The sequence below is a fragment of the Psammomys obesus genome, unplaced genomic scaffold, assembly GCF_907164565.1.
Source record: "Psammomys obesus unplaced genomic scaffold, mPsaObe1.curated_primary_1811, whole genome shotgun sequence".
NCBI classification, from domain to species: Eukaryota; Metazoa; Chordata; class Mammalia; order Rodentia; family Muridae; genus Psammomys; species Psammomys obesus.
Window position 1 is genome coordinate 148,697 of NW_026594152.1, and position 25,161 is coordinate 173,857.

A 25,161-nucleotide genomic window follows, 5' to 3' on the forward strand; every position below is an offset into this window, starting at 1 on the left:
CCATACCGCTGTTGCAAGCGTCGATCTTCAAATCCTACGCACACTCCCATCTACCTCGGGGCCTTTGTCCTTGCTTTCCCTCCACCTGAAGCTCCTTCCTCTTGGCTTTCTTCCAGCGATTGAGGTCTCATCCTCTCAGCTCGATGTTCCTGGCCATCTTTCCCTGAATGTCCATCCTGCCTGGTTTCCTTCATGATTCATATCACTACTTCAGGTTAGCTCATTTGTCTAGAAGGAGCCCTGCCATCTGAATACTTATCCGTTTGCTCATCCCTGTGCCCAGGAGAGAGCCATGGTACATAGCAAAGGTTCAACAAATACTCCTGAGTGGTTGTGTGCCAGAAACTCAACGTCCCGCATTGGTGTAAGAAAACAGTTCAAATTATAAATATAAGTATATTTATCTGGGACAATTCTAGAACCTTGGGCTGGCAGGCTTCTTTTTTTATTGAGGCATAATCCTCATATAGAAAAATCCATGTACTGCATCCCATGGTGTAGGGCATTGCCAGCATTCGTAAATATCCCCATATTCCTTTGGAGTCACATACTCCCACTCAAGGCCTGGTGAAGGTAGAATGACTCGCTAAAAGGTTGCATTGGTAGATTCCCACGTTTGCAGACACTGAGTCTGTGTTTTTCACAGTGAAACCCGTCACTGTGACTGGACACACTAAGGACTCGTTTGTTCCTTCTCCTGGCAGAGTGGAGCCCACAGGGTGACCTCCAAATAGCCCTCAGCTATTCAGCTATTTGCCAACTAAGATCCACTTATATAGATAACACAGGAACAAAACAGGCTCGCTTGGACCTGCTCAGCAGCTGAAGCTACACACCCAGGTCTTCCTGGAGGATCCTTTCTTTCTTCCTTAGTCTCTGCCTGTTCAGATACTTCCTTTCCTCTCACCTCTCTGCCCTCTGCTCATGCCCTCTTCCCAACAGAGTTCTGCTTACTGCCACCAAGAACATGTTTGTACAATGAGGCCCAGGGGCATGCAGAACTCCTCCAGGGCCCACAAAGGAATGCAGCAGAGTTGGACCTTGAGCCCAGGACCTAGATGGAGTGTCAGCTGGGGATAGGATATTCTGCTGGCTCAGATATGAGAATTTGATGCTCCAAGGTGCAAGGAAGGCGCTGACGAGCTCCTCGAGTGGAGTGATGCCCGGATAACAACAGACACTGACTGTGTCGGTTTCTCAACTGGATTCCTTTCTGCACCCATTGGCTGGTGCCTCAGCCTGGGGCCATCCCCAGCTCCCTGTCTCGGCTGATGTTGGTTTCCAGAACCCCAGCCTGGCTGAACTAGGCCATCTGGCTGGGATTATCTGCCCAGGGCCCAGGCCAGTGGGTGGGCTAGCAGATTGGGTAATAGGATCCAGCTGTGGATGGCCTATGCCCCACCCAGCTACTTACAGCCACAGGCCCACTGGAGAAAATCAATGAGTCTGCTTTTAGGGAGCTCAAATCATTAAAGAGGGCCCTGAGTCCTCAGCCTGGCTCTATAAGCATGAGGGAGGCTCAGAGGAACCCTGGGTTTCCTGTATGTGGATTATAACTTGGATAGGAGAGGTGACCTTGGTTCTGAAGTGTAGAGGGGTGTCTAGAAAGTTCTCTACCAAGGAATGAACTTGCTGCTGACTGAGTAGAAACTCGGGGCCCTGAAGACTGCATCTGACCCAGGTTCCTGAAGGCCCATGCTGAGCAGAAACATCTAAGCGCACACCCTGTGGTGTTCAGTGTTCTCTGGCCACTGGTGAGCCCCGGCCAGCCACTCAGTATCATCCCTGGGGAGCTGAAGAAGGAGGTGAACAGACTGGAAGCTCTTACTGGGATCTCAGCAAACCAACTTAATAGCAAGATATTCGGGTGAACAGAAGAGAGAGGAACCAAGATTAACATCTAGGCTTGGGGCTTCAGGAAGGGGTGGGGCCATTCACTAAGATGAACAAAAGGGGAACAGGCTGAAGATACAGGGACCCAGAGGGAAGTGGGGCTCATAGCGCCTATGCTAGGTGCTAGGAGAAGCTAGTCGTTCATTCTGAGGCAGGGTCTCACTGTAGCCCAGGCTGGCCTTGAATTATTATTCATTATGTAGCTGAGGATAGCCTTAAATTACTCATCCTCTTGTCTACTGCCAATCAATGGAATTACAGATGTGTTTCCCCATTGCCAGTTTTAGAGATGCCAGTTTTAAACCTGTGTAGATATGGAGGGGTGTCCAGGAAGAATTCCTTCTAGGAAATGGTGAGTCGTGAACCGTGAGAGTCCCAGCAGTAGCCAGAGCACACAGGCAGCACCTCTTGTATTTGGAGCTCTGGGTCTTTCGGTATCTGGCCCCAGAGAAAGCCTATGGATTGTCTTAGAAACAAAATCAACTAGAACCCCTAGCTTAAGAAAAGAAGGAACAAGAAGATGAAGAGACCAAGACTGGACAAGGAGAGGGAAGGTGCCCAGAATGCAGAAGGAGAGTGCATTTGGGTGTATGTCTGGCAGTTATGCTGGTGATAGGCCCCTACAAAGTATGATGTCAAGGAGATCATGACAAAGTGAATTAAAGGATCATGAACAGGACTAGTGAGACAACCCAGTAGAGATCACACTGGCCACACAAGCATGAGGACCTGAGTTTCCATCCCCAGGAGCCATGGAAAACAAGATGCAGATAGCACATGTCTGTAATTCCAGAACCCCTGAAAGATGGGCTGGTGAGCAAGGAAAATCCCCCAGAAGCCCTCAGGCCAGTTAGTCAGCAGAGGTGAACAAGAAGCCCTGTCTCAAACAAGATAGAAGATGAGGACCAACACTCTGGGAATAGAGAAATTGGGAGGCAGCTGGAAGGGGTGGGGTCCTAGCTTTCCAGATAGATCTCTAAGCGTATATCCTCCATGTGCTGCAAGGAAAGCTTAGGACCAATGGCGGTGCAGAGGAAGAAGGAAGGTGGAAGGCAGGGGCCTGGAGAAGCTCCACACTGGTCCACTCATCTTCCTGTGTGCTTCACTTCGAGGTCTCAGGCTTAGCTGGACGTTTATTACAGAACACACAGCTGCCTCTCTCCTAGCTCCACATTCAGCAGTGTTGGGCCAGGTCTGGAAACCCACATTTCTAACCAGCTCCCAGGTAAGGCTGATTCGTGAGTAATTCTAACAATCTCCCTACTGTAGAGGAATTTCCATTGAGAACATGGCTGTTCTGGCAAGAAATCACATCCAAGTCCTAGGTCTGTGTGATCCGGCTGGAATACAAACATGCCTTTAATCCAGTAGACAGAGGCAAGCAGATCTGAGTTCAAGGCCAGCCTGGCAGAGAGAAAGTTTCAGGTAAAGAAAAGCTTAGATTCAGCCCTAGTGGTACACGCCTTTAATCCCAAACAATGAAGGTAAAGTTAGTTTATAGAAGGAAGCACCCAGGTTTGAAAGTGATGTCTAATTGAGTGGCAGAAAAGGAGAAGAATCAGAGAAAGAGCTGACAGAATAGAATACACCCAAAAGCTGAAAATATTCTAGGCTTAGGTTAGATTTTAAGGAGGCTAGAAGCTTCCAGGACTAGACCTAGGTTAGCAGACAGAGGCAATAATCTTCTGAGACAACTGAAACAAGTGAATAAAAGTTACTTTGTTGTTGTTGTTGTTGTTTTGAGACAGGGTTTCCCTGTGTAGCCTTGGCTGTCCTGGTCTGGCTTTGTAGACCAGGCTGGCTTCAAACTCACAGCGATCCACCTGCCTCCGCCTCCTGAGTGCTGAGATTAAAAGTGTGCACCACCACACCTGGCTATTAAAAGTTACTTATACTATGCGGACTTGGCAATGGAGCCTATACCTTCTAAAGCGCTCATGGCAGGAAGAGATGAGTGGATAGAGGGGGAAAATGAAGGAAGGATTACCCTGAGTGAGCATGACCCTAGTCAAGATCCCCACCTCTCCCCGAGACCCCTGGCCCCTTTGAGTAGCTCCAGTGAACCTTTTGGAAGCCTGAGTTCTGGCCTGAGAGACAGAGAGACCCAAGCAGTGTCTTCAATCAGGAGCTGCCAAGGAGTGGCTGAGCTGAGAACTCAAACTGTTCACCTCTCCAGCTCAATCTTGGCTTCCCAGCAGACGAGTGCCATGGGCTATCGGGAAGAATATAGCCCTGCAGGGCACTTGGAGGCTGTGAGTTCAGCCTTGTTTGACAGGCAGTGGGGGGTTGAGGGGTTTGCTAAAAGAAAGTTCAGCTTGGCAAATGGACCTGGAAACCTGTACAAGGGAAAGATGTGAGCCCCACCCTCTACCCCCTGCAGCCACAAGCTGGCTCTCCCCTGGGGGGAAAAGCAGAGGGTCAGGCAACACTCTGATCCCTGCAGTTCCCTTTTCCCATCAAGTCCTTGAACACAATTATTGAGCACCCTCTGAACACCTGGTGCTGCGCTAGATGAAGAGATGAAATACTGAGAAAGAGTCTATCCCCGGCTTTATGCACTTGACATTCTGGAGGGTAAAAAGGATTTAAAAAAAAAATGTCTGGCATAAAACTAGAGAATGATTAAGTGTGTGACACCAGTGCAACGACATGAGGTAGTGAGTGGAGAGAGGGTTCTGGGTACAGGGGTTCGAAGCCCTAAGATGGGTGCTTGGTTATACAGGAGGGATGTGTGGAGGAATGGCCACTGGAGGTGAATGACAGACAGAAGGAAGGATGCAGAGAGGGGTGGACTAGCTATGGAGGAAAGTGCGGTGTGAAAGTGAGCACAGCAAGGAGACAGGAGAATGAAAGTTACTTCTACTCTACAAGTCAAGATTTTCAGCTTCTCCCGTGAGATGCGAACCCAGGGTTAACAGAGGGCAAGGGAGGGGTGCGGCTTACCTGGTTTCAGTGGACTCCTCTGGCTGCCCAATGGGGGACAAACTGTTTGAAACAAGAATGAGGACAGACGCCAGCAGGGGAAACCTGGCGGGGGCAGGGGCACGGGGGCCTGACATGGCACATGCTCAGCCGGGTGTCCACCCCTAGCTGCTGCTCTGTGCTCTGCCACACAGCTTCACGAGAGGGAGTGGCAGGAGGCTCCCCCAGCCCCTGCCCTTTCACCGCAGCCCTCTGTCTCCCTGCAGCTGGAGCAGTCCATCCGGATGAACTTGAGGCCAGACCTGGCACAGGCCCAGCAGCACACAGTCCAGAACCAGACAACCACCATGCTGGCACTGGGCGCCAACCTCATGAACCAGACCACGGCTCAGACCCACAAGCTGACTGCTGTGGAGGCACAGGTAAGAAAAGAGCACCAGAAGGCCAGGCTGGTCCTCCAGGCGTCTTGTCTCTGCCACTCTCCTGGTGAGGTCTGGTCCTTCTCTGGGCTGGAAGCCTACTGGCCTCCTCTCCTGAATTCATATAAGCAGCCATTTCCCAGCCGCACTGGGTCTGATTCCTCTGTTAACTTGATGCCAAGATTGTGCTGGGCACTGGGCAAAGACCACACTGACAAAACCCTACCCCAGGGATTAGGGCACACTGGAAGAACTGGATGATAAAGAAACCAGGTAATCCCAGCAGGCCCAGCAGGGCAGCCAAGTGTGTGTATGATGGGGGGGGGGGGGGAACAAAGATAAGGAAGGAGCCACTGTTTGCTAAAGCCCTCCTGCATGCCAGACACCATGCGAGACCCTGATTCTAGAACAGCACAATAAGCAAATCAATCAAAGGTCTGCTGCCCTGGAACTAACCAAGAAGGCAAGCGGGATACATAGCCCCCATGTGCTACTCTGTGACCGTGCCGGGGAACCGGCATGCAGAGAGAGAAAGAGGCATGCTGCATGTATGGGTAGAATGGGAGGCTATGAGTCCAGACAGCAAGGTCAGAAGGACACTGGGATGCAGAGCTGACAGGACACGTTGCTAGGAAAAAGCACACTAGACAGGGAGAACAGCATGCACAAAAGCTCAGAGGCAGTGCCTGCTAGCCATATTACAAACATAGAGGAAGCCAGTGTCCCGAGGGACAGGGCAGGGAGATGGTGGAGAGAAACTGAGTCAGGAGCCTAGTGAGGATGAGCATTCCACACACAGAAGGACTCTGAGCAAAGGGGGAGCAAAAGGGACACAGTGTGAAAGGCTGCCTCAGACTGCTGGGTAGGAAAGGGATGAAGGGGATGAGGCAAGAGCAGAGAGCCCTGAGGCCAGAGCAGGACACTGGATGACAGTGAGCTTGTTGGCTTTCTGTTGCTCTGGTAAACACCATGACTAAAAGCAATTCAGCAAGGCAAGGGTTTGTTTAACTTATACTTCCAGATAACAGTCCATCACTGAGGAAGGTCAGGGCAGTAACTCAAGCAGGAACAGAGGCAGGAAGCATGGAGGAATGCTACATACTAGCTTGCTCTCCATGGCTTGCTCAGTTTTCTTTCTTACATGACTCAGAACTGCCTGCCCAGGAGTGGTGCCGCTCACAGCAGGGAACGCTCCTACATCAATCAACAGCCGAGAAGATGCCCCCACCCCAAGACATACCCACAGGCCAGTCTGTAAAAGCAGTCTCCTAACTGGGGACTCCCTCAGATAACTCTGAGCTGTCAAACTGACCTAGGAGAGGCCAAGAATCCGATAAGGCCTTGGAGGGAAGGAAAGTGGTTAGGGGCCAATAGGAAGATGGGGCTGAGGAGGTATATGGGGTCAAGATTATGCCTCTGGAGCCCCAACAGCTGGGAGACTGTCACTGATTGCAAGAGCAGTAATGAGGGAGGGCAGGTTAGAAACCAGATAAGTAAGGTAGGGCCTGCAAATGGCAGTAAGCTAGTAACCACGGAAACGCATAGCTTAGGACATGACAATGAATTGGCAAGCTTCAAAAGTGGCAGGCCCTTGGGCCTACATAGCACATGCCTCTACAGACCTCCTGCTTGTTGGGCCAGGTCCTGAACCAGACATCACGCATGAAGATCCAAATGCTGGAGGGTTCGCTGTCCGCCACCAAGCTGGAGCGGCAGATGCTGATGCAGAATCATGAGCTGCACCGGCTGCAGGGCCGCAACAGGTGAGCAGGGACAGGCCTAGAGGTGGGCAAGAAGCTGGACCTGGCCAAAGCTGGGATGGGACCTGGATTTGCACTGGGGTCAAGGACCACTGTGGGATGGAGCTAGGACTGGGGACAAAGCTGGGGTGAGGTTAGAGCTAGAGAAGGATCAGAACTAGGCTTGGAGTCCAAACAAGGCAGCACCAAGCCTGGTGCTACCATTTGGTATCAACAGAGGCCATGCATTTTCCTTTGATTCTTTTTCCTTCCCACCTTCCTTCTTCTTGTGGTGCTGCCTATAAAACCCAGTTCCTTGAGTCAATCCTCAAACCCTGCCCCCACCCCACCCCCACCCTCCACCTGCATGGGTATTAGTGAACAGACACACGTACAAACACGCACACACACACACACACACACATGCACACACTGCCCTTGTCTGGAGTTCTTGTGGTTGTTCTTTTTCTTTTTTGTCACTTTGTTTTGCTTGAGACAGGTTCTCACTACGTAACCCAGCTGGCTTCAGACTTACTATCCCCCTGCCTCAGACTCTGGAACTGGCATGATAGGCTTGTGCTACCACACCCATCTCTCTTTCTGCTTTAAAACTTCATTATTTTTTTATTCCATGCCCTGTAATCCACATTGTGAACCCTAACTGCTTTTCATAACTGTGGGTACACAAGCCTGAAGTACCCCCTCCTGGAGAAAAGCAGTTCCCAGCATCCGTCCTCACTGTCAGTCTAGTGTTTTGTACAAGTACATTTTGGGGACACTGGGACTTGCCCAGACAAAAACAGCCCTGGTGTAGAGACAAGGCAGGAAAATCTGGCACCCAAGGCCCCTAGCTTGTTTCTGCACATTTTTTCCCTTTCTCCAACTTCCCAGAGTTCCTCAGTGTCTGTTTCCCAGCCCCCAGTCTGTGGACATTAAGGTTGTTTCCAGCTGTGTACTATCTACCCAGTGGTCTGACCAGTGCACCCATATCTTGCACTGAAGGAAGAAAAGCCTAAAGAGGATTTGCTGAGTGGAAAGCTTTTTTTTCTCAGCCAGGCCTTTGCTTTCTATACCAGAATACGCCCTGTGCTTGTTGTGCTAATAGACCTGCAGGATACAAAACCAAGCGTCTGACACTCAACTCAGAAGCAGAACGCTTGCTTAGTATGAACCTGGGCCTGGGTTCCACCGATAGTTCTGCAAGCAAACAAATAGAGAAACCACCACAAGAGCAAGCCTGTTCTATTTCGCTAGAAGCCCAGCCCAACCAAGGTGCTCTGTCTTATTCCTTCTAGTCACCCACACTAAGGCTTTTAGTGTCTTTCCACACCCTGTCTGCCTGTCCTTAGCCACACACACACACACACACACACACACACACACACACACACTACCATTCTTCTTCCTCTCTGTTTTTGTCTCCCCACTTAAGGTTCCACCAAAGCCTCTACCATGCTATGTCAGTCCCCACCTCCTCCTCCTAACTCTTTGCCAGTACCTCTACCTCAATCCTCCCCATGGCTGTAGCACCATCCTAGGGACACCAAAACAGAACAGACTTGCCAGTCCTGGCTGTTAGGCATTTAGTATGCCTCTCCTTTCTCACCTATACGCAGTATCAGGCCCACACTCCATAGAGACTATCTCCTTTGGGGCTGTCCACACAAGGTCAAAGACATCACTTCTGGACTTGTGCTCATGGCTGCTTGCTTGTTGCTGGGTCCCTCCATCCTGACCCCATTCCTCTACTCACTGCTGTTCACCTGACTCCATAGCCTGCCTCTCTCTCTCTTCCCTGATTTGAGCTACAGGGGACACAGACTACCGGGCTGTGTGACCCTGAGCCAGACACTGAGTGTCTCTGAGCCTCTGCCCTGGGCTGTCATACTTAGCCCTGGGGAAACTGGGGTCAAAGTGAGTGCTTGGGATAGAGACCTTGGGCTCACCCGTGTGTCGCACCTGGGCAGGGCACTGGAAAGCAGGCTGCAGGCTTTGGAAGCACAGCATCAGGCCCAGGTGAACAGCCTACAGGAGAAGAGGGAACAACTGCAGAATCTCCTGGGCCACCAGACTGGGGCGCTGGCTAACCTCAAGCACAATCTGCAAGCCCTCAGCAGCAACTCCAGCTCCCTTCAGCAGCAGCAGCAGCAGCTGGTGGAGCTAGTGCAGCGCCTGGTGCGCATAGTAGCCCAGGACCAGCGACCAGGTGAGCAGGAGGCTTCATGCAGGGGCCCCGATGAAGAGCCAAACGGGGAAGGGAGATCCTGTGTAGCCTGCTCAGCCACTGTGCGCCTGTGGTGGGAAAGGCCAGCTCTCTCCTACCATCTGCAACAGAGAAATGCAATGACTGGCCACAGCGGGCCTCTAAGAGTAGCCAACTCAGACTCAGCCCTTGTCTCCTGAGAGACCTTAGCTACGCCCCTATTCTACTCTTGCCCTCAGTTTCTCCATCTGTTGAATGGAGATGCTGATAACAACACAGACAATTGCAGCCTACCCTGACAAACCTGTATCCCAGCTTTTTGTTGTTGTTGTTGTTATTCTTGAAACAGGTCCTTACCATATAGCTCTAGTTTTAAACTTGTTATGTAGACTGGGCTAGACTCAAATTCACAGAGATCCTCCCAAGTGCTAAGATTAAAGGCATGTGCCACTATACCCAGCTATCCAGCTTGACTTGCTATATGCCTCCCTGGGCCTCAGTTTCTCCATAGAATGGAAGAGTGGACACAATGAGTCCAAGACTTCTCTCCTTTTAATGCTCCTGCTCCTAGGCTTGGAGAGTCACCTGGAAGTGGGAAGAAATGTGGTATCCCCAGACTGCCATAGAAAGGAGAACCATGCCTAACTTGCTCCACAGCCCTGTTTGCCAGGTTCCATGAGCAGTCAACAAGAGTTTATTGTACCCCACCGTGTGCCAAGCAAGGGGTTGGGCAGCAGGGGCTCATCAGCACACAGTTGTCATGGTTCCTGTCCCCTGCAAAACTTCCTGCCGCTTGACAGGTCTCAGTGAGAAGGAGAAGCAAAGGGCCCACAGTCTGCCAGGTGCTCTTAGCTTCCACAGCAAAGGGGCTGAGCCAGGAAAAGGCGTTTCAGTCTAGAGCCAGTAGGGGGCACAAGAGAGCCTGGATAGAGAGGAACTGCTTTCAGAAAGCACAGTATGGAGTGGATACTGGCTTGGTGGGTGAAAAACCCAAGGGGCTCCTGTTCTAGGACAGTCTGCAAACACCCTGGGGGAGGCTGGGCCTTCTTCAAGGTACCCAGCCTCAATCATGAGAAGGGGTTACAGGCTGATAGAAAACAGGGGCAGAGCATCCCACAGTGACTTCACCCTAAATCCAACAGGCTAGGGAAGCCGTGAGTGAGGAGGTGGATGCCTCTAAACCGCAGGATATGCAGTGACCAGAAGCCATTATGGGGCTGTGCGCGGCCCTGGCAGTGAGACAACCTGAATGAGTTTCATGTGTGGGTTTCTCACAGACAGGAGCAGGGCCTGAGCTGGTGCCTTTCCTTACAGGCCCGCAGCTCTCCCGTCTCCCACTGAGGCCAGATGACTGTTCCTAGAGTCCAGCGTCAAGTGTCACTTGATCAGTCTCTGTCCAAACACCTGTCTGCTTGCCTGACTGTCACCAGGAAAAGACCTTTGGGAGTGGCCTTTGCCCTCTGTCCAGATGGAGAACCCACGGGAGGCTGGGTGAATGGGAGCTGAGCAGAGGACGGGGCAGGGCATGCTGAAGCCTAGTGGGCAGCCAGCTTGGCTACTCTGCACAGATTTCTCCCTGGCAGTGACTGGGGAGAAGATTATAAAAAAAAAAAAAAAATGCCTGGCTATCTCAAACAGTCAGAAGTCAGAATCACAAAGTGAGGGCAGGGGCAGGCACTCAGCTATGCATTGTGGCAAAGCAGCATGCAGCACTAGTCCTTTTGCCCAGCCTCCCTGGGATGCCCGACCCCAGGATGGAGGGGGGGAGGGCTAGCCAGTGGATGAGCAGCGCACAAGCCTGGCTGATTACTCGTAAGACATCTGATTTCTCACCTACGTGATCGGACATCTGCTGCAGCACTTTGCGGCTGAGCATACAATGAAGGCCACGCTGCACCCAAACTGTTTCCTGGCCACATCAGTCCTGTTTTGTTTGTATGCTACCCCCCGAAACATTTTCCTTGACCCCGAGGGGGTCCCAGCAGAACCTGGCTCTTAGCAAACCCTCTCACACAGTAGTTCCAGGCAAAAGCGCTTTTATTGGACTGTTATCGTCGTTGCTGCTGTTCACTGTGGAAATGGGCTGTAGACAGAGCCTTGGAGAGAGGAGCTGAAACACCAGGCCAGCTCCCAGCTTACCTCCAGGCCATTACCTTCCCTGTATTTGTCTGGCCCCCCTGCCCTATGGGCAGTGGGGATGTGGGGGCTGCTAACATGCTAGCACTGAAGATCCCCGTCCAGAAAACATTCTAGACACTTCATTTGTAGTATGGAACAGTATCCTTCAGATATATCTACCAACGCCAGGATCCGGGAGCACCACCTAGGTGTAAGGCCCAAACAGAAAGTACCATTCCCAATAGCATCCTGTCAGTTTTGATAACCATCTGTCCACAACTTTAGTTCTATCTTTAGGTACTTACCCCTCAGAGAGACTGGGTTCTAGGAGAATCCCATCCCAAGCCTACTAAGTGAACTGGACAGCAGATTTTTAACTCCCTGTATGTCCTGGGGTTGTGATAGATTCCATCTTCACTTAATTCCATTACATTAACAGCCTCCTGGTCTCAGGAACACATTGCTTAGGGAATGTACACAGGCCCTTGAAGGCCAGTGGATGGCTTCCAGGAAGGGTAGGATGAAGGATCTCTAACTGGAGCTCCAGGAGATTCAGATTATCAGTAGGCCACAGAGAGCCTAGGTCCTCTCCCAAAAACCCTCCAGGAAAGAAAGGTTGGGAGCCCTTGGATCAGTCCTCATCCTATGCTTCACTTTCCTACTCTCGGACACGGGAAGGCAGGTGTCACCTTCCCTGTCCATGAGCTGGAGCCTGGCAGCCCAGCTCTGGCTTGCCTGCTTTGGCATCTTCTGCCCCAGTTGGCTCCACCCAAGCAAAGCACAGTACCGCAGCCCTGAAGTCAGGTTCCTCCAGCTGGCAAATTCAGTTCAGATGACCCTGCAGAAGCCCAGACTTCTTGTTGTCCTTTCCTTCCTCCCCCTCTCTTTGCCCCCAACCCTTACCTCAAGGCTAGGTCACTAAGGTGGACCCTTCCTTCACACCACCCCCTGTACAGAGAACTATTCCTAGCCAGGGATATTGACAACATGCTGCTCTCTCCACACAGTCTCCACCCCCCTCACCTGGGTGGTCCCAGTTAACCATCCCCCTCCCGGAAGAAACCCTCAGCTTCCAGTCTCCATACCTCCCCAGCCAGAATGTGCACAGAGCAGGCAGGTGTGCCTGTCCAGTCTCTTCTTTCCCTCATTGCTCCCTTCCAGCTGATGATTTCTCCTCTCTCCTTCTCTCAGTCTCTCCCTCTCCCTCCTTCCCTTCTTTCTTTCCTTTCTTCCTTTATTTTGAAAGAAGAGCTTATGATCCAGGTAGGTCTCAAATTCAAGATCTCCCTACCTTTGCTGCCTGGATGCTGGTAGGTGCACTGCTCTGCCTGCCTGGCCTTCTGGCTGACTGACATTTGCTTTGTCCCGCTGCAGTTTCCTTAAAGGTACCTAAGCAGCTGTTCCAGAACTGTGCAGAGATCAAGCACTCCGGGGCCAACACCAGTGGTGTCTACACCATCCGTGGGGCCAACATGACAAGGCCTCTCAAGGTGAGGGTCTTTGAGATGGAGCTGAGTTGGGGGCTTCCTAACAGACCCTCCCAACCCTCCCCATCAACACTAGGCTGTATCCACCATCAGAGGGCCCAGAGAAGGCAGGAACACTGTTTCTGGAACCTCTCCCCAGACAGGCTTCTGAGGAATGGATGAAATGGAAGTTCACAAAGCCAGCAGTCTACCTTTGTCATCATCTCCTCTGGGACCAGACCTCTAAGCAGAATCTCAGGAAACTGTTCTATGTTGGTCAAGATGGCAGCCATTTGTGTAGCTGATGGTCCTGGGTGCTCCTATCTTGTCTTTGCACAAGCAGGTTATTCCGTTTGCACACAGTCCAGGAGAAGCAGGAGTTGGATCGGTAAAGCTGGTGACAGGGTGATGCGGTGCCACCATCTGAGAGGCTCCAAGGTTGCACTGAGCTTGACTGTTACCCCACAATAGGGGTCAGGGGAAGTATGGATGTCAGAAGTGAGGTCTGGGGCAGACCAGAAGGAACGGGAGAGGTCTCCTCACAGTCCCAGTCTAACTTTCTGCATATGTTGGGGGGAGCAGCCTTGTTTGACCCCAGATTGGCTTTTGTGCTGCCCACATCACCTGCTAAAGTCTCCTATAGGAAGAAACCAAGCCAAGGGCTCGCCCTGGCAAATGTTTAGCTGATCTTCGGAATACCCTTGCTTTTCTCCTGCTTACTGCCATGTAGACAAGCGAGCATCTTTGACTTTCCCTTTACAATACTGAGAAGGCTTCCTTCCCAATGGGCGTGTACCCTCTGGGTGTGAGCACAGAAATGCCAGCACTTTGAAAGTAAATATGCAAAGCTGAATAAGTTCAGCTGTGGTGGAATGAGGGCAGATGTGAACAGCTGGAATTTAGGGCTACTGACGGGTAGGTGGGAGCTGGCCTGGGAGGTGAGAGTCCTGAGCTCGGGCCTCAGCATGTCTTAGGTCTCATTTAGCTGCACACCTCTCTGGACTTCCTGTACCCTCTGCACCCGCCTTCCCTCCTTCTGCAGGTCTACTGGACCCTACTCCTGCTCTCTCTCTCTCTCTCTCTCTCTCTCTCTCTCTCCCTCCCTCCCTCCTTCCCTCCCCACTGAAAATTCCATCCACCTCTACTTGGAGGTATGTCATCATCTGACGCCCTCTTCCAAAACCACCTCCTCCAAGAAGCCTTCCAGGGGTCTCCAGGCACTTCCTCCTCGTGGCTACCCAATCATTCCCAGTCCTCAGCTTGTCCTATCACAGCCTCCTGCAGAGCTAGCCCTATGAGCGTATTTATTTATTTCCTGTTTACCAACAACTCACTTAGTGCAGGGCCAGGCAGCATACCTGCGCTCACTGTCAGATGAACATGTACTGAACCCATTGAAATGTATGAGCAAATCCAGGCTGGGAGAGTCAGCTGTGGGAGGCTTCGAGCCCTTTGAACCAAAGGACCTTTTGTCTTATTCACCCATACAACCCCTGCCTTGAACAGAGCTTGGCTCAGGTTGGCTCACAAGATATTCTCCCACACTGTGTCCAGGGGAATAGCACTTCCTGAGTCCACACTGTGTCCAGATTCCCTCTGCTTGCTACACCCTCCCTTGTGAGGTCATGAGCTGCAGGGATCTTGGTTTCCAGATGGCAGTGCTCTTTTGGAAGGGTCTGGAAAGTGTAGACCTTAGGGCCTAGTTGGAGGAAGTGGGTCAGTAAGAAGACCTTTTAAACCTCATTCCTTCTTCACTGTTTGCTTCCTGTCTACCATGAGTAAAAGCAACACACACACACAAACACACACAACTACACACTCACACACACAACATACACACATACACATACATATACACATACAGATATTACATACACACATCACACATAATCACACACACAGATATACACATACACACACTCGCACAACACAGATACACACATACTCACACACACACACACACACACTCACTCACTCACACCACCATGTTTTCTCCCAGCACAGAGCCAAGCAACTGTGACCTGAAAATGCTCTTAGGCCTTCCTCCTGCAAGTTGTTTCTGTCAGGTGTCTAATATGAACTCTGACCCCGGCTGCACCCTGTAATAATAACAAAGGAGAAGAGCTTATGCAGTCACAAATGAGGATGAGGCTCTGAGAGGCCGTCGATCACCTGCCTCCTAGAAAGATGATGGCAGTGGGTGGGAAGTCTGCGCCTGAATTTTCCTGATGCCCTTGACCTTGGGGTCACCATGTAGGAGGAGGGAGAGTTCAGCCAAGTTACCTTTGGGCTGCCTGAGAGTTGGCTGGTGGCATCGGGCAGAGTTCCCAGCTGTGCTATTTCCCTCCCCACAGGTGTTCTGTGACATGGAGACCGATGGAGGCGGCTGGACCCTCATCCAGCGCCGGCAGGATGGAAGTGTGAGTTTCCAGAGGACCTGGGAGGAATACAAAGAGGTAATGTGCCATCCCAGGGGCTCCTGGCCCAGGGCCTGTGCAGGCCAGTGCTGTGGATAGGGACTGGAACCCCTTACCTCTCCCCAGGATGAAAGCCCAGCTCACCTAAAGCCAACGGTCCAGACCCTGGCCTCAAATTGACATTTGTTTTGACATTTCTCACTTGTGAGAAACTTGACTTTGTGTTAACATTTGGAGAAGTGACACATGCATGTTGATAATGCTCTTTAAAGGAGGGGCTAGGGTGGTGTCTCAGAACACAGGGACCTAGGTTTGATTCCCAGAAGACTGAGAAGGGAGGCACGCACCTGTCATTCCAGATCTGGGGTTGAGGGGCAAAGATAGATCCCTGGAGCTCACAGACCAGCCTGGCTGAATTTCAAGCTCCAGGCTGGGGACAGGGCCTACCTCAGAAACAAGGTGGACAGACCATATGGTTTAAATGAATTTCTTCGTTGTCTTTTGTTGTTGTTTGTTTGAGACAGGGTCTGTCTAATAGCACTGGCTCTCCTGGAACTCTCACTGTGTAAACAAGGCTGGCCTTGAACTCACAGAGATCCACCTGCCTCTGCCTTCTGAATGCTGGGATTAAAGGTGTGCGCCACCTTTCAGGCTCTCTGAATTTCCTCATGTTTGTATATGTCTCTAATACATCCACAATACAAATTTCTCCTCCTTCTCCTCTTCTTCTTGGATTTCACATACTGCAAGTTGACATCACTCTCTCTGTAGCAGAAGATGACCCTCAACTTCTGCCTCCACCTTCACAATGCTGAGACTATAGAGTGTACCTCCACACCCAGTTTAAGACAAATTCTTGAAAGTGGAGCTGCTTCAAAGAACATATGGATGGCAAAGAGGGCCCAGCTGCCTTTCTGGCTTATGTTTAAGGTTAAATACCGAACACAAGATTTTGGCAATCTCACTTAAAAGCCCTTAAAATTTTCAAAAGTAAAGGAAATAGAAAGAGATGTTCATGGGGAATCAAGCAACCAGTGTCCACCAGATAAGGGCTCACAGTTGTTGGCTTTAAGCAACTAGCAGATCAAGAGGACACTTGAGCCCCTGTCCTTGGTCCTGAGAGGTTGCTCTGCCAAAGGGCATTGGTTTCTTGACAACGTGGAGCTTAAGCCACAAAGATACTGTGAGGACTTGTGACCTCACATTTTTCCATTGCTGAAACTGTCTGTCCAGCCTCTGTCCTGCCGCTGGAGAAAATGTGCTCTGCCACTCCTGCCTGGCAGCTGGTTCAGCGGGTTCCTTCCTGCTGAGGCTTAACGTGTGTGAATATAGCAGAAAGCGCAGCACAAGCTCATCCATGCCATTCACAGCTAAACGGCTTCCTGGCACTTGGAAGGCCCCCGTGTTCCCTCTCCCTAGGAGTATCCCCAGAGGCGGGAGCTGCTTCTTTTTATTTCAATTTTATTATCTGTGAGTGTGAGTTTACCTGTGTGGTGTGTTTGTGCTTCCATTCATGCTGGAGGCCGGTGGAGGATGCTGTGTCCTGAGTCCGGGTCCCTAACTACAGCTGAAGCTAGGGTGGTGGCCAGCAAGCCTTGTTGATTCTGCTTCCCACTTCACCGTACATGGGGGCTGGGGATTCTAACTCAAGCTCTCCTCCTGCACAGCGATTGCCCTTCCCCACTGAGCCGATCCCCCAGCTCTCTCAGTTTCTATCACCACAAATGAGTTGAGTGTTTCTGACTTTAGGAGAATGCGATTTCAGTTATTTTTAGTGGGTTTAAAATTTATCAACAGCTTATCGTCGCTCTCCAGGAGGGGGGCTCCTCTTTCAGGCCTGTGCGCACTATTCTTACAAACTTGCTCATTAGGCACTGACCTCGGATAAGAGGCCTCGGGGCCTGGGCTGGCCCAGCTGCTTGCCACAGATGCTGCCTCCTTCCTCACACAGCCACCCTTTCCTCTCCTCCCCACAGGGTTTTGGTAATGTGGCTAGAGAGCACTGGCTGGGCAACGAGGCCGTGCACCGCCTCACCAGCAGGACAGCCTATTTGCTGCGTGTGGAGCTGCGTGACTGGGAGGGCCGCCAGACCTCCATCCAGTATGAGCACTTCCAGCTGGGCGACGAGAGGCAGCGGTACAGGTGGGCCCGGGGCCCAGGCTTGTGGGCGGCTTGGGGTCCCAAGGCAAGTGGCTGCAGAGCCTGCACCCAGGGTCATTCCCTGGGCGTCTCCTGCTTCCACCATCTGGCCCAAATTTGGGCGCACGTCACGGGATCCGGAGGTGGCTACTTAGCACTCAGCAAGTCTTGGACCCTGGGTGGGGTGGAAAGACTGTCACTGACGCCACTGTGCCTAGAGCAAGAAGTTAGTTGCCCCATTTACAGACAGCAGGGGTGGGGAATTGATCTCAGTTTGTCTGATGCCCTCTGTGGTGAGGTGCTAAAGTCCCCACCCTGGGACAAAAGGAACCTTTCTCAGCACTATTATTTGCAGCCTTGAGTGGAACTTGGGTGCATGAAGGTCAGCATTCTCTGTGCTCTGTGTTGGGCATAAAGCTACAGTCAAGTCATTATGGTTTCCCACCCCTTCCTCTGTGATTTATGGTGTGTGTTTAGGAAAAGAAGCAAGCCTTTCCCAGGTACCTACTCTGTTCTGGACACTGGTTAATCTTCTTAATCTTGTGAGGCACACATTCTTATACACATTTTAGTGATAAGGGAACTGGGGCACTGAGTGCTTAGTCTAAGATGACAAATTAGGTGGATCCTGGACTTGAACTCAGTTCTTCCTGTATCTCCACTCTGTGATGCCACATCTCTGAGACACTTACTGGTCTTTGGATTAAGCCTGTGTCTTAGCTATCTTTGAGCCCAGCTCAATGATTTGAATGAGCTCATGAGCTCACTCATGGGCCTGCAAGGATGCCCCCTGGCACCTGGCCCTTTTCCAGCTGCAGACAACTTCCAGAAAGCCAGGAAGGCATTTGATTGCTCTCAGGGAACCTCTAAATGACTGCCTCCCCATAAATGTGCTTCTAGGGACATCCCTAGCACTACCCCATGCCTCCATTTTCTTATTAAGTGCCCCTGCTTCCTCCAGCAGGGTGGGCCTGCCATCCTTCCTGGTGGGACCACCCTGATGCTTGAGGTGTAGGAGGCAGAGCTGGAGGGAACATCCCTAGGGCTGAGCTGTGCAAGGCTGACCCAGGGGCTCCAGATCCTCGGAGCTGACCAGGGAGAATGTGCCATGACCTGCTGGTGCCTACTGAAGACACTGGCCTTAAAGGAAAGGCTATGTCCCTCTGCACCCCTTTCTTAGTGACCCTGAGCAAATTCCTCTCGTCTGCTGAGTGGAAGCCCCGAGCATACTCCCAATCCTGATCAAATGTGGGATCCATCCAAATCGCTATCACTGCTGCAGCCTTCGTGTGGCCCTGGCCTGCTCTGGGAGAGCCAGAGACTGGCATCTGAAACCAGACAACCGATGGAAAGGCACCTAGCATGTAGTGAGTGTTGGGCGAATGTTGGAGATCGTTAAATGCTAGATTCAAAGGCAAAACTACACCAACCCAACATCCTTCTGACAGCGTCCACAAGGTTTGTGTTCACCAGGAAAAGTTGTGCTCAGTTCCCAGGCTTCCCTATTCTTCTGCATAAAAACTGGGTGTACACCTCCGGCTTTGTCTCTGGACCATGGATAGCTCCCCACTACCAGCTCTGTCATGCCTCAAAAAGCAGCATGGACTTAATTGGCTGCAGAGCCCTAATGACAGGGTATTGAAACTTGCCCTGTGCCAGGCATAAGCTGGAAAAGACTCTGGCCTGGACCTACCTCCTCAGAGCCATTCGTCTCCTAACGTGGTGGTAGTGAGTAGGGGGTCAGACATGTCCCTAAGGCAGCCCACTTCCCCCAGGGAGGCAGTAGCTGCCAGGGGCACTATCCAGTGGCCTAGAGATCCTGGACAACCAAAGAGGTCCCCTGGGCGGGGGGGGGGGGTGTATATGTGTCTTTTTTGTAGGGGAATCCCAGGAAGTGAGGTGTTCTCAAAAATGGCAGAGAGAGGCTATAGAGATACCTCAGTCAGTTAAGTTTATGCCTTTAGGTGGCATGTGCTTATACCCACAGAACTAGGGAAGTGGAGACAGGGGGCTCACTGGAGCTCCCTGGGCCAATGAAATATCCTGTCACAAAAAAAAGAAAAAAAAGAAAGAAAAAAATACCTGAGGGAAGATGCTCTACATTGTCCTCTGGCCTTCACATGCACACAAATGTATATGTGCACTTGTACACACAGACACACACACCTTTAAAAAATGGCATCCAGCTAGGTCGTGTGCTCCCCAAACCCGAATGTTCACTAAGGCTTCTGAGGCCATAAGGTGTCGACTTACACAGGAAAAGCCTGGAAGACTGGTGGGGGTCCTGGAAACCACTGGGAGGCCTGGAAACTGCCAAAGGGGGAGCAGGGGGAGGATGACAGCTTGCCCTGGGCGCCATCTCCAGGTCAGCAGCTAAGTGGGAGGATCCACAGAGAAGCCCAGAGGCAGGGATGAAAGAACTAGCACAACAGGCAGGAGGCGCCCTTGTCTGTCAGATGCAGTGATGGGAACCATCTGAGCACAGGCGGGACACACTTCATGTTCTCACTTGGGGTTCTCAAGAGAACCAAGTATCTGGGTTTCCTCAGGTGCAGGTGATCAAAGGGAGGTTTCCTGGGCCCTGATGTAGGAGTCCCCACAGCCATTACAACCCTGGAGGCCTGGACATATTCACAGAGTCTGGCAAAGAAATAGAAGGTCTCTGTCCCCTGGATGGGGGTTTCTTGAGGGTTGATCCACATGGGCTGGAATGGCCAGGAAGGCTTTGTGGAAGAGGTGTGGAATGGAGCAGCTGCTATGCTGAGGCCTCAGGGCTGTAGGCAAAAGGCATGTAACCCTCCCCCTACCAGGCCCCTGCAGACTGGACTCTGGCTACTGGGCCTGAGAACCTGAACAAATTCCTTTGGCTCTTGGCATCCTCATTCCCTTGCATAGAAAAGGGACTATGAGGTTTAGATGAAAATGAGTTAACCTCAAGACACTGTAAGGACGCCTGGTCCAGAGAAGATGCTCAAAAGACTGTTAGCTACTGTCCCTACTCTGTGTCTCCCACTCAGCGCTCTCTAGGACCCAAACTCAGCAAGTAAAAAGGGCCCAGCAGCAGTAAGTGCTGTGATCCCAGCGTGGCAAGTGAGGAGGGCCGCCAGGAGCGCCCATGGCCTTGGCATCAGAGCAGGCTGGGTTTCCCCTGCAGAAACAACAGGAAGGGAACTTTGCCAGAACAAAGCCCTCGGGAGAGCCCCAACCTGACCCTTTCTTACCCTGCCTCCCCACTGCCTCCAGCCTCTCTGTGAATGCGAGCAGCAACTCAGCAGGGCACAAGAACAGCCTAGCTCCGCAGGGCACCAAGTTCAGCACCATCGACATGGACAATGATAACTGCATGTGCAAATGTGCTCAGATGATGTCTGGAGGTGGGTGTGTCCAGAGGACATCTGGATGTGGAGGAGGGTGTGTCTACGTGGAGCTGGGTGTTCCTAGTGAGACTCTGGCCAAACCTCCCTCTTGCAGGTCATTGGCGTCCCCATGGGGTTGCCTTCAATAGAAACACCCCTAGATTGCCTTAGAGACCAGCTGGGAGATGCCAAGGGTATCTCTGGGAAAACGCCGTACTCACTAATCCCACCCTTTCGTCTAAGGATTCCCCTACTCCCCGGGCAGGTAGAAACCGCATTGGGGAGACCAGAGGCAGGAGGACAGCTCCCTTCCCCACCTCTATGTCAGGCAGTGTTCCTGGTGGGGTGGGGGGAAGGTCAGAGGATAGAGATAGAAAGGGTCGAGACCCAGGTCACAGAGAAGGGGCCAAAGGAGGCCAACAATGACACAAAGTGGCAGAGACAGATTGGTGCAGGCGACAGCAGACAGCAAGGAGAGGAATAAAGCCCAGGGCACACTGGAGACAGAGCCCCAGGGGAAGACAGGGCAATAGAGAGACACATGACACAGACAGAGGGACATCCGCAAACACAGAGAGCCTTAGAAAGAACAGGAGGGCATGACAGCCTGGTAGGAGGTGAAAAGGGAAGGGGGTGTCAGAGACACGATAGAAAATCACAGAGGAGCCTCAACTGTGACCGAAGCCCCTGCTACCCTCCCAAACCCCAGCTTCATCTCTGCCTACACCCAGACCACCGCCTTTAGTGAGCTGGAACCCCAAGATGACAGTCATCAGCTTTACCCTCCCTGAATCCAGGCCACCACATCCCACCTCCCTCAAACTCTGTCCTCCCTCTTCCAATAGGGTGGTGGTTTGACGCCTGTGGCCTCTCCAACCTCAATGGCATCTACTATCCAGTTCACCAACACTTGCACAAGCTCAATGGCATCCGCTGGCAATACTTCCGGGGCCCCAGCTACTCACTGCATGGCACGCGCATGATGCTGCGGCCAATGGGTGCCTGACACGCAGCCCTACAGAGACTGATGCCGTAGGAGGATTCTCAGCCGAGATGGCTCTGTGCAAGCTGGGCCCCACCCAGAAATCAGTGCCCAGGGCTCGTCCATGACATTCTGGGACATCAGAGCCAGCTTACCTTGCCACCAAATTATCAAGAGTCACCCACCTCCACCTACCCCTCTGTTGTGAAGCACTGCCTCTGTGGTACCCATAATCTTCTCCCTCCTGCCACCTGCAGGGACTCCCTGTCATGGCCTGAGGCAGACTGAACTTGATACCTCAGAAGGTGGGGTTGCAGCAGGTGGGAAAATCTCACAGACTGGAGGTGCCCCCCTCCAGGGGAGCCTGAGAGTCTATCCCCATTCTCCAATTCAGAGTTTCTCTAGCCTTGAGATGTCTGCAGACTTTCTTCCCAAGGCTTGGACACCGTTCCCACCCCAAGTGCGAGCCATCATTTCCCAGTGCTCTATGGCTCCTGGACTTCAGTGGCTGACAGTCAGAACTGGTCTCCCAGAGGTTTCCAGAAGCATGAGAGGGGAATGTTCTTACTCCAGCGTGCCCTAGAGTGTGTTCCATAAGTAATAACTAAGGCTCCTCTCTAAAGTACTTTGGATGAAGTGAGAGAGAGACAGTAGGTTAAATAAAAAGAATAGGCTTTCGTAACTGCAGGACTTCTCGGAGCCCTTCGTGTGTTCCCAAGCCACCCAGGATGGGGTTGGGGGAAGCAGCTTTCTCCAAATTTATTTGCCTGAAAATGAGGAGTGGGGAGATGGTTCCATAGGTAAACTTCTTACCATGCAAATATGAGAATCAGAGTTCAGATCCCCAGCACCATAAAAAGCTGGTTGTGGCCATGAGGACCTATAGGTCAGCACTGGGGAGGCAGAGACCAAGGGCTCTCTGGAGCTTGCTGGCCAGCCAACCTCGCTGAATTGGTGAGAGAAGGTGGAGAAGTGAAGGAGGAAGATCTGAACTGACCTCTGGCCTCCACATGTACACATATGACACAGAAAAACACACATGCACCACACACACACATTTTTTTAGTGGAGCCCTATTTGTTCCATCACAGGGCCAAGGATTCCCTTGGAAAAGCTGGTCCTCACCCATCATGAGGGGGAGCCTGAGGGACACATCCCCCACCTCCACCTCTACCCCACCTGCGCTGGCTACAAGGCTCACTCTGGCTCAGCCAGCAACTGTCAGGCATGACACCAACCAAGGGATCCCCCTGCCTCATCCAACATGGTGCTGCCCCTCTGTCCCTGAAGGAGGTGTTGCAGTCACGGGACTCCATGATCTCTAAGAACCTTTAACCAAAACCTGGCATATCACTGTGTCCCCTTCCACCGTCCCCTCACACCAAGCCCAGCCAGGAAGTACCTTTCTCAAGTCTGGGCAAGTTAGGCCTGCCAGGATGGGCTCCGTCCTCCTGGGTTCCGGTGATGCAGAGGCACTTCCAGCAGGCCTGGAAAGGACTTAGGGTCAGGCTGCCACACACAGAAAATTCAAATCGCCTTATTCAGCACTTACTGAATATGAGGCTGGGCAGAGTTCTGGGTCACACTGGCTCTGAGACCCTAGGCCAGTGAGTCTCTGAGGTTTACAGACTAGTCAGTCTGGTCTAATCGGCAAGCTCCAGATCCAAGTGAAAGACAAAGATAGCTCCTAAGGAATGACATCTGGCTTACACACACACACACACACACACACACACACACACACACACACACACACTCCTTCAAAGGCCAAGGGAGTGAGGAAGGCCACCCCTCCCTGACGTGTGCTCCTTCTCCTGATCCAGGCAAGCAGGGAGGGGTGCATCCTACTCTTGTGTCCCCAGCACTTACCTCTGTATTGTGATGTTTCTAGCCCACTGCGTGCAGAGCAAGGCAACACTGTGAGCCCCAGGGGGCAGCATCTCCATCAGTTCACCCTTGAACTCCTGCATCTAAATATCCATACTCCCCTCTTGCCTTCCTTTCTCCTTGCCAGACACAGAAACAGCATCCTGAAGGAGGGTTCACTCACATACACGGGGTGGTTTCAGGGGCAGCTGGTTCCAGGTGCTCCGGTGATGCCTTCCTCCACCTGCAACTTGTCCCACCCTGCTTGACTGCATTCTCAGCTGGGGTCTCTGATGTGATGGCTCCAGCAGCCTCAGTTCATGTCCCAGCTCAGCATCTTGACCCAGAAGCTAACTCTGGCCCAGACGATCCAGCCAAGGATGATCCTCTCCGACCAGCATGGGCCTGGGATTCTGAGTGGCCAAAGCCAGGTTACATGATCATTTACAGCCAAGATGGGGCCACTCAGGGACCAGGCCAAGCCTTGTTTGCAGGAAGCAGGGAGGCAGGAGGAGTTCCACCTTCTCTTCTGTGTCTCCCCACCACTGATCCCGCCCCCCAAGTCTTGCCTTGGGTGCCAGTTGTGCCCCAAGTTACCCTAGATAATCAAGGCCCAGAGACCCCTCCCCAGGCACAATTCTGATTCTCCCTGAGACCCAACATCCCACAAAGCACCTGCCAACTCCTGACAGCTCTGAGGACAGCAGTGTGGAGTCACTGCAGCTGCTGGAGGAGCCCCACAAGGGCAGGGGTGGTTTGGGGACTAGGCTTCATCTCCTGGGGGCCGCAGTTCCTTGGAACTGGATTGGGAATTTCTGCAGCTGAAACTCCTACCCAAAATCTTTTTGACCTCTTGCCTGGGCTCAATGTCCTTCCACTTCTGTGCTAAAGGAAGAGAATGGGTTTCATCCACTCCAGCACACATGCATTCCTGAGCTGCCTCCTTTCTCAAGCTCTCTGGAGATATGTAGCCACCTTCCATGAGAACACTGAAGCACTGTCCCTGTGGCCCATCACATGGGCTAACGGAACTTTCTGGAAGGACTTCCAAGGCCAGCCTGTTCTCACTGGTGCCTGGTGGGTCCCAGTGGAACCAGCCAGGCAGCACTTCATGTGGCCAGAAAAGGCTGTTTCTGTACTGGAGTTCACTGTGTTTATACCAGGGACCTAACCAAGGGCAACAGGGAAGGTGGCCCTTAGGAGAGGGAGGAAGGAAACAGGCAGCCCTCGTGGAAAGGTTCCCAAGTGGCTTCAGGAATGGATCCTTCTCTGGGTTTTCCATCCCACCACTGTCTGAGCCACTGCTTCTTTCTTTTAAAGATGCTTTGGGAAGCAGGCAAATTGTTGCCTTGGCAACAGCAGCAGCAGCCTCTTTGACAGAACAGCTTTTCAGAGACGTGCAGCATTGGACCTGGTGCGTTCACCTGCGTTCGCTCATTCCTTATGGGCACATTCGATAATATAGCTGTGGTTGGTTGAAGACCTACCTGGACCAAGGCCTGGCAGGGTGATGGGGATGGAGCAGTGTATCGACAGATGTCTACAGCCCACCCACCTCACTGAACTGAACAGGCTCAGAGCAGGATGACCAAGGAGCAAATTAAAAAGACTCAAGATGAGGTGAATAAAGAGTACAGCAC

At 52.0% G+C, this 25,161-nt stretch overlaps 1 protein-coding gene across 1 annotated transcript in view; it reads left to right on the top strand.

Moving 5' to 3' along the window:
* Positions 1–21,679, top strand: part of Angpt4 (angiopoietin 4) — a 33,660-nt gene extending 11,981 nt beyond the window's left edge. The window contains exons 3-10 of the mRNA XM_055618006.1: positions 5,082–5,237; positions 6,876–6,997; positions 8,941–9,179; positions 12,669–12,784; positions 15,115–15,216; positions 17,154–17,320; positions 20,561–20,691; positions 21,519–21,679. Of these exons, the coding sequence (XP_055473981.1) occupies positions 5,082–5,237; positions 6,876–6,997; positions 8,941–9,179; positions 12,669–12,784; positions 15,115–15,216; positions 17,154–17,320; positions 20,561–20,691; positions 21,519–21,679 (1,194 nt within the window). The remainder of the gene's footprint in view (positions 1–5,081; positions 5,238–6,875; positions 6,998–8,940; positions 9,180–12,668; positions 12,785–15,114; positions 15,217–17,153; positions 17,321–20,560; positions 20,692–21,518) is intronic.
* Positions 21,680–25,161: the final 3,482 nt, after the last annotated feature.